The 8,979-nt window shown below is 36.3% G+C and overlaps 3 protein-coding genes across 5 annotated transcripts; 1 reads left to right on the top strand and 2 right to left on the bottom strand.

Moving 5' to 3' along the window:
* Positions 1 to 491: 491 nt before the first annotated feature.
* LOC120181173 lies at positions 492 to 2,795 on the bottom strand. Its single transcript, XM_039186359.1, has 8 exons — positions 2,553 to 2,795; positions 2,374 to 2,467; positions 2,158 to 2,283; positions 1,904 to 2,062; positions 1,498 to 1,616; positions 1,155 to 1,346; positions 984 to 1,074; positions 492 to 679 (listed from the first exon to the last, which is right to left on the bottom strand). Exons 1-8 carry the CDS (start codon positions 2,705 to 2,707, stop codon positions 599 to 601), a joined length of 1,017 nt encoding a protein of 338 aa, XP_039042290.1. The 5' UTR covers positions 2,708 to 2,795; the 3' UTR covers positions 492 to 598.
* Positions 2,796 to 3,999: 1,204 nt separating this feature from the next.
* LOC120181144 lies at positions 4,000 to 6,376 on the bottom strand. Of its 2 annotated transcripts, XR_005521738.1 has the most exons (5): positions 5,532 to 5,689; positions 5,064 to 5,327; positions 4,811 to 4,977; positions 4,500 to 4,645; positions 4,000 to 4,115 (listed from the first exon to the last, which is right to left on the bottom strand). XR_005521738.1 is itself a non-coding variant. In XM_039186344.1 (4 exons), exons 1-3 carry the CDS (start codon positions 6,192 to 6,194, stop codon positions 5,079 to 5,081), a joined length of 462 nt encoding a protein of 153 aa, XP_039042275.1. In that variant the 5' UTR covers positions 6,195 to 6,376; the 3' UTR covers positions 4,759 to 4,977; positions 5,064 to 5,078. The 2 variants fall into 2 exon arrangements, 1 of the variants encoding a protein (XP_039042275.1); XM_039186344.1 differs by lacking the exons at positions 4,000 to 4,115; positions 4,500 to 4,645 and adding an exon at positions 6,150 to 6,376 and having other exon boundaries at positions 4,759 to 4,977; positions 5,532 to 5,699.
* Positions 6,377 to 6,873: 497 nt separating this feature from the next.
* Positions 6,874 to 8,912, top strand: LOC120181175 (ATP-dependent Clp protease adapter protein CLPS1, chloroplastic-like). Of its 2 annotated transcripts, none has more exons than XM_039186362.1 (3): positions 6,874 to 6,981; positions 8,060 to 8,210; positions 8,530 to 8,912. In XM_039186362.1, the coding sequence occupies exons 1-3, from the start codon at positions 6,918 to 6,920 to the stop codon at positions 8,789 to 8,791; spliced, it is 477 nt and encodes a 158-aa protein (XP_039042293.1). In that variant the 5' UTR covers positions 6,874 to 6,917; the 3' UTR covers positions 8,792 to 8,912. The 2 variants fall into 2 exon arrangements, with proteins under 2 accessions (XP_039042293.1, XP_039042294.1); XM_039186363.1 differs by lacking the exon at positions 6,874 to 6,981 and adding an exon at positions 7,197 to 7,215.
* The last annotated feature ends 67 nt before the right edge of the window (positions 8,913 to 8,979 follow it).

Raw genomic sequence — 8,979 nt, 5'->3', positions numbered from 1 at the left:
CCGTTTTAATATTTAATCTTTTAATTTTTTCAAATCATAACTAATGTTCAATTTTTTTTATTTTAATACCCTAATAATAAAAATTTAATACGTTTAGTACTTAAACTATCAGTTTAAATACTAAACATGTAATTTATCCTAAGTTTTAAAGATAAAGAAATGATAAAATTGTCTTTTGGCTCTCTTAAAATCGATAGATTTCAGTTTAGTCCTATTGAGAAAATTATATACTCCTACATTTAAACAAAAATAACGATGAAATTATATTTTGATCTTTTAAAAATTATGATTTACTCAATTCAAAAAAAAATTATGATTTACCATTGTATAAAACCAAAAAAGCTTCGGCCCTGTATTTAGTGCTACTTATTTACTGATCAAGATTAATCATCTTTTAATTACCCAGTGGGTTTATTGAGATAATATTTTCTATTGATATTTTATCTACTATAAATTTTAAAATTTGTTTTTAACAATGGTAGATTATATGATAGATGAACATGCCCAGTGGCGTCATGGAGGCCGGGGGCTTGATACTAATGCATGCACCGTTATATACACAGTTTTACTATCAAATTTTGAAGCACTACAAGAGATTTTAAGGGGGAGGAATTTGCAATGGTTCACCAGGGGTGGGCTCTAACACCTTTGCATCCGGTAGCTCCTTCGACAAAAGCTCCTGTATTTCGAAAGGAAAATACATCATTCATGCACTTGAATACGTATCGTTTAAGCGATAACCGATGTTTAACCGAGTGATAAAAAGATGAAAGATCGGTTCAACTAAGTCATGCAGATGAACACCACAGATAAGACTCGTTCCAGATTTAAAGATCGATTTCCACACAGTTTATCAACGCCCACATGCAAGAGATTCAAATACGTTTACAGCGTTTATGAGGATATAATCAACTTGAGGTGGGATGTTTACACCATAAGGGAGGCCTAGGTTCATTTACTTTTCAAGGAGAAAGGAATCTGACCTTGAATGATTCGATTGTTCCTTCGGACCGAACTATGCTAGCAAGAAACCCTTTGCTATCTAGATCTCCGTTCTTCATTGGCACAATGAACCTAAAAGAAAGAAAGGAGCAAGAGAATTGTAAAACTTCGTTGATCAGGTTTAGCGTCAAGGAATAGTTCAGGTAATTTACTTGGCATCCAGCAGTTTAGCTAACTGCACTGCATCTTCTTGTCCAGAAACCAAAGTAAATTTCGGAAGAAGCTGCTTGATGACTGGGGTGATAATGATGTCGGCACGCTCCTTCTCGAGAAAATCTTTGTTGTATAAGCAATGAGGTTCATAATAGAGTGTTAATTGGCCCTGTGGAGAAATGACTAGATACCTGAAACACAATTCCAAGACCGTCGTGGCAAAAGCCATACATGTAAGTTCAGTCATAAGAATATAATATAGCACACCCAATGATTAGTAATGGAGAGTGCAAGCGTTATACTTAAAGTCACATTCGCAAGTTGAAGCTCAGAGAGCCTTACCCATTCTCAGGTCGTTGCCATGGAGGACCGAGAACTGGCCCAGGAGTAGCTTGAATTCTGACTTTGGAACCATTGCTCGATTCAACTTCAGACTCCTGACCAGGTTCTAGATATGTGACCTGAAAGATTCTAATGCAACAGTGAACGGAAGTAAAGCCATATGCATGGATACATCGAACAGTAGCAAATTCGGTTGAAAATTAGTTTGAAACCAGATGCTCTACAACTAAATAGATTAATAAAATGACAAGTTGTCCTGAATGAATTGTTTACATTTAACACTAGCATCAATTTATGATGATATATTCAATGAACCAGACCACAAAAAATGCAGTGGAGCGTGAACCACTAACGGTAACATATGCCTAGTAGAACCCCTGAAAACTAAATTAACGATTTAACTCACATTTCTGAAAAGAGGATCCAGCAAAGGCTTGGCATTTGGAGTTGCGACGACTCGAAGATTCGGGGACATTTCCGAGAGTGGTTTTAAGGTCCTTAAATGGCAGTGATCATCAAAGTTTTGTGTAATCAGTAAGCAATCAAGTTGAGGAAGATCAGAAAGCTGCACAAAGGAAGTTACACCCCAATTACAACAAACACACTTATTAAACAACAAAGAAAATTATATACATATAAAACATGGATACAAAAAGAAACCTTGAAATTCTTAATAAATTTCTTGGCAGCATCATAGAGCAATGGAATGCCGAAGTCCAAGTTACCAACCAGAATTGGATCAACCAAAAGTTTCACCCCACTTACATCCCACAGCCAACTATTCCCCTAAAAACCAAAAACTAAAACCATGTCAACAACAAAAAAGAGGGAGAAAATTAACTGAAATTACTAAATTAAAAAGAAAAAGAAACCCACCTCTAGGTAAGTGAGGTTGAATACATCAGTCCCAGAAGAGCTGGACCCAACAGCACTCTCTTCAGAAACAACAGCAGAAACCCCCTTATCCCACCTGTGAAACCAACCCAAAACGAAAACATATACATATAAATACTACAGAAAGAATCGTAGGTTTTGGTTTAAAAGTTAATGAATACCTGCAGGTTGAGAGCTTTAATCTATCTGAACGGAAGCTGAATGGGGTTCGAGGAATTGAGGATAGACGGGCGGGTAAGAGAGCGGATACGGGTCTGGGGCCTCTGTTTCTCAATGGTTTGCAACACAGAGGAGCGGAATTGCAATGGACCGCCATGCTGTTTTGCTTCGCTTCGCTTCTTCAGTTTAATGATTTGGAAAGCTCCCAGCACACGAACTGGTTGTGGCACCCCGTTTACTGTCACTACAGGTTTAACTAACCCCCAGAAACATGCCTATCCTTCTCTGTACTGGTTTTGATTCCGACACTTGGCACAACTCTTAACCTTTACTTTTCTTCATTTACTTTTGAAAATTGAACTCTTCATCTACTGATATTTTTTTCTTAAAATTTTGTAATGAACTCATATCAGTAAATTTAATTTTACTATTTAATTATATTCGTTTTGTTTTAACCTTATTTTATTGCATTAATTTTATTTTAACCTTATTTTATTATTATAATATTGATATGATATTTAACAACGTTGACGTGATAGCTCATATGTAAATGATAATAGATGATGACTTAATAAAGAAGTTGAATTAATTTTTATAACCGAATTCGATGACATAATTGACTTTTTTATCGAATTCGAAAACATAATTGATTTTAGGATAAATTGAACGTTCAGTACTTAAATTATTAATTTTGGTCTATTTTAATACTTAAACTTTTATTTTTTTTAAATCATACCTTGTTTTTTTCATTTTAGTACCTCTTTAAAAACTTAAGTTAAAAAAATGAAAGTTTAGGTACTAAAATAGACAAAAACTAATAGTTTAGGTACTAAACGTTAAGTTTTTAACATCGGGTACTAAAATGAAATAAAAACTAAACATTAGATATGGCTTCGAAAAAATTGAAAATATTAGTTACTAAATCGGACCAAAGTTGGTAATTTAGGTACTAAATGGGTAATTTACCCATGATTTTAACTGAAAGTTTAAGGGTTTATTTATTTTTAAAAATTTCAAAACATAAAATGACCTGTATTATCTACCACAATGTTACAAGTAAAAATTTTAACCCTTGGCATTCACCAGACCGTAAATCCCTTTGTTTTCAAAACTGTGGTAAATTCACAAACAATATGTCCTACACATTAACAAGGCGAGGAAAGACGCTTGTGAGCATTTCCTCTCTCAAAACCAAGAAAACGTTTACTACACAAAATGCTATGCACAATTATATCTTGAAACTAAGTTCTCTCTCCCACCTTTTGGGACTATACGGTATCGCATTGACAATCTTGTTACCGTGTAGCCGCGGCAACTCGTCTCCGGTGGGGATCTTCTCGTGCCAAACAAATTCGTTCTCGTGTTCGAATTTCCGTAGCATGAGCATCGATTTCTTTTCCGAAGATGGATCTCCAGGATTCTTCTCCTGGAACTTTCTTCGCGTTGGTTAGTGCATCGCGGAGAACTCAAACGGCGACTCCTAGTTGCTCGGCTATCTTTAGACTTTCTGCAAGGTATTTCAGACTTCTCAACTCATGTAGAGCTTTGCAAGATGATATAAATTCCTGCACAGTTCATCGTTAACGATATAGTGTCATCTGCTTCATAGATGATATGTTCTAATGCAACAATAAACAAGGAGTTTCTCTAAAAGTAGTCTATTTGCACTAAAATCACTCTACTATTAGGATTAACACAATGCTGCAAGGTATTCGGAGAAGACGGAACGTAGATTTTTTTTGGTGAACGAAGATCACCGATGAAAAAGTGTAAAGAAAATCACCATATGTTCATAATAAGTGAAAAAAGGCTAATCATATCATGTCAAAGTTTATGCTAATGATTTATAATTAACCAAAGTAGGCATATTTAAAGTGATAAAACTGATTAAGCTTGCTTAATCAAGGAATAAGACATGCCAGCGATTTTTGGAAAGAGTGTGTAATTACCAAAAAACTCGACGAAATATCTTTGCACTCTCCAGTATTTGAATATAGAATAGCAGTGGCTTCACCAAGTCTATAATACCATAGTGCAGCTTTGCCAAAAGACCAACAGCTGTTCCTTTTTCTTAAGCCTTCCTTATGGTTGCAGCCTGTTTCATGATACAATAACCATCAGAGAAAAAGGAAGTAGTAAAGAAGCCGATAAAAGCAAATCGTTGCATATTAAAAAAATTGCATTTAAATTTCAGGCCAAGATGCCAGAAATCTGGGGTATATATCCTATGATATTGAAATGCGAAGGCCTTAACACTAACCTGGGCTTCAGCCAAGCAAATTAGGCGCATAACAGAGCAAATGGATGGAGTTGCTTCCGGTGGCCTTTCTACCGAGTGTGCAGATTGTAAAGAAGGAAAAATCTCAATAGCAAGATACTGAAAAACACCAGCTGCTTCCCTGAAAAGAGTGGCAGATTGCACCAAATCTGGCAAAATGAGAAGTAGATAGCAATGTTACGAACACAAGACTCGTGTGATTAATAAGAATATGATGTGAGAATGCACTGCCTACCTGCTGGAAGAATTTCTATAGCCCCCTCTCCCGAAGCAATGCGGAGTAAAGGTAAAGGGTCATACCAAGCTCATAACGCAAATTATCAATTTGAAAAAACTTTGGACCCCTAAGGTTAAAGAAAGATGATGAGTTAAGAGCGCTACTCCAACGGATCTTAAGTTCTGAAATCCAATGAGCAACATGGTCGTTGCTGCACACCAAATCAACATGAAAAATAAAGTTCTCCAACAGTGGCAGGTATTGCTCCAGTTTCTGAAGGTCCTGATGAAATTCAAACCGAAAAAAGAGGGGAAACAATCAGAATAACCTATTAAAACCTCGTGTGATTAGGAAAACTAGCCAGAGACAATCTAAAGCAAGTCTCAACCACAATGAATCATGCATTACAGAGACGGAGGTGCAAAAGCAAATGGTAGTACAGATTACAGAAGCAAAAATGTGAATAAAGCAACATTAAGAAATCACCCTTAGACAATGAGAAGTCAAGCCTCCAGACATTTCTCTTGCAATAGCTTCAGTAATGAAGCTGCTCTCATTAATGGACTCCTCGATTACTCTACGCCTAGAGCTCAACTCCTTCAAATGTTCAAGCGTGGCAGAATCACGCGCAGAAAACACATCTTCAAAAATAATCTGCAAGTATAGCAAACACATCAATAAGGACCCTAAAAGTAATCAACTTGAAAAGCTATACTCTAAAACGCAACATGGATCCATTAAAAAAATACATTTGGAAGACTAAATAAGCAAAGGCGCCCTGTAAATCCTTCAAACAACAAGAATAACAAAGCCTTTCAATTCGGATAAATGAGCATCCTTTATTAAAATCACATCATCTTGTCCGCAACTGGCATTCATTCTATATCACATTTCCTTTATTGTGATCAGACTATCAAAATAAAGCCAAAAACAAAGACTAAGCCATGGAAATGGGCAATCAAATAAGGCACTTCGATCCAACTGAAAGGTTCAAATTTTAGATCACTAACACAGACAATCTCCGATCATAATCCACTTTTTACAAACTTGGAGCAAAATCAAGAGAACATCAAAACAAAAGGGTGAGCCTAAGAGTAACGCTGCCTTCTTGGAATGGAGCTTTCCGGGCTGAAGACAATGCAGCAGCATCCTTCTCGAACACGCAAAACAAAACCCAAAGGTCAAACCCACACAAAAATCCAAGAAAATGGGATAAAGAAAGACAGGGTTAACAAAATTCCAACGCAGAGGGAGAAAAGTGGAGTGAAAAATGGATAATGGGTGTTCTTTTGTTTCTTGTAGTTGTTAGTTGTAAGCAGAGATCGAAGAGTTATAAGCCATTAATGACCCAGGTCGATATCAATGTGTTTTCTTCTCGGTTTCCTTCGATTCGATTAAAATGTTACAACGAAACGAAGAGAACGAAGCGAAGCGGAGTCTTCGGTTCTTGACCCGCTGGCTTCCCGCGGAATCTAGGCTCAGGTTCCTTTGCGGGTCGGGTTTGCTAAATTATAAAAGGTATAATATATCAATTAGTCCCTAAACTTAACAACCATTTTAACCTGATACCTAAATTAAAAAGCTAAATTCTGATTTGTGGCCATTATTTTTAGCATTTTACAAGATGTTAAGTTCAAGTGAAATTAATCTTATATTACGGAAAACAGAAATAATATAAAACATTTTTGGTCTTATTTAAAAAAAACATTTCTGGTCACAAATTATTTAAATTCAACTAAAAATTGAAAACCCAAAAATAAGAAAAATATAATTTCCCCGAATATTTTATTTTTAATTGAAAAGAAAAACAGTGGTTGAGAAACATTTTTCATTACAGGTACAGAGGAGAAGGGGGACATCGCTTGTGGAGTCATGGAGACTGCGATACGTGGGAGATTAACACTCTCACCCAACACTGTCTTCAATCCCAAACCAGGTTCTCCTTTCTCGGTTCCTCTTCTCCTCTCAAACTTTTGCCCACTTTTAATCTGTTGGTTTTTTATCTTGGGTTTCTAGTAAAGTTTGTAACTTCGCTTTGTCGACGATTATCGTATCTTTTGTGCATAATTTCTCCAGTAATTCGTCAAACAATCCAACTTGTACACACACAGATGCTCTGTTAACATTTCGGATTTTAAGGGGTGAAATTGGTCTTTTTGTGCTGAGATGGGTATTTTCGAAATCCATTTTATTTATATTCGTCGCTTTGTTTATGAATAATGCTTGTGAATTGGGACTAAATTCATCTTTTCGATTAGAAGCTTCTCAGATAGGATTATCTGAAAAGCTTTGAGCTTAGAGTTAATTCAGTCTTCGAGTTGCACTGTTGGGTTTAATACTTTTTGGAGGATGTGAATTTAAACTTTTGCAGGCAAGGCAAAAGCAAAAGCAAAAGCAAAAATTGTTGCTTTAGAGTGGACATGGATGGAAATCATTATAAAACAACTCGCCTCTATTCGAGTTACCGAGTATATGGTCATAAAAAGGGTAACCGTCCCGCAATATGAATACGGTTTTTGTTGTTGGTTTGGTGAAAAATAGGAATATTTATGTCTACTGTCTGGTGAGGCATTAGCTCGTTGAACCATAGCCAGAGGTTATCTCTTCCGAAAAAAATGAAGAGCTAGATGTAGAAACTTGGTATGCTCAACCTATGGAGTACTCGGTCTCTGAATAATCTGAAATGGTTTCTTGAATTTAGTAGTTGTTTCAAATTAAATTAAAGGTTTGAAAAATATGGCTTTTCATCATTGATAATCAGAACACTGGACATTTGTGATGGTAACGTAATGTTGTTTGATTAATCTTATATATTTTCCTAATGGATTGAGTTCCTTTGATTGTTTTATTGACTGGATTTGATGAACCTCCTTACCTCTCAGCTGCTTAAATAAATAATTATATTAGATATCTAACAGAGCAAAAGCTATAGCTGATATGGTCTCTTCTATTCGGTTTCATTTCTTCTTGTTGGTTTATCAGTATTGATGATTAAAGCAAAACTATGTAAACAGGAGAGAAACAATTGCATTGCAGGGGGGCACGCACAAACCGTGGTATTCTCATGGCTATTTTGACCACAGGATCAGGTAAAGGAGCAGGAATTTTGGAAAAGCCAGTTATCGAGCGAACAACTCCCTGTCGTGAATCTGAGTTTGATCTCAAGTGAGTGCCCAAATTTAAAGTTCTTTTTGTTGATGTGAATTATGGTGTTAATTTATGTTATACCATCCTTCTCATAAATTTGCTGGCACATATCCCATTCTTATACCATTTTTGTACATCATCTATTTGACGCGTGATTATATTAATTGGTTGTATGAAATCCATTTGCTGGTGTAATTGCAAACCGAGGGGATTTCCAAATGCATTGGCACGATTAGCAGTTTAGCACTTGCAATGTCTCTGTATGGTACCTCAATATTTGTCATCCGGTAGATTTTTTCCTTTTCTTTTAACATCTTTGTGGGTTTGAATTGCTTAGGAAATCGAGAAAAATCGCTCCACCTTATCGAGTCATACTGCACAACGACAATTTCAACAAACGGGAATACGTTGTGCAAGTACTGATGAAAGTCATCCCTGGAATGACACTTGACAATGCTGTTAACATCATGCAAGAAGCACACTACAATGGCATGGCAGTGGTGATTATATGTGCCCAGGCCGATGCCGAGGAACACTGCATGCAGCTACGAGGGAACGGGCTTTTAAGTTCAATTGAACCAGCTAGTGGTGGTTGCTAAAGAGTCGGGGACGACTGGGCCAGCCATTTCATCATATATCACCATTTTTAGAGAGCTTTTAGATGGTGTATATCTCAGTAGTTCTCTTATTGTATGATCCCTAAACAATACATCCCCTATATAGTCGAAATGAAAGACAAGAATCGTTCTCCCTGGCTCTTTTGCTTACTCTCATTGATTTTGAATGA

Source organism: Hibiscus syriacus, unplaced genomic scaffold, assembly GCF_006381635.1.
Source record: "Hibiscus syriacus cultivar Baekdansim isolate YM2019G1 unplaced genomic scaffold, ASM638163v2 tig00112517_pilon, whole genome shotgun sequence".
Lineage (NCBI taxonomy): Eukaryota > Viridiplantae > Streptophyta > Magnoliopsida > Malvales > Malvaceae > Hibiscus > Hibiscus syriacus.
The sequence above is the reverse complement of the archived record's forward strand: the minus strand, read 5'-3'. Positions and strand labels throughout refer to the sequence as shown.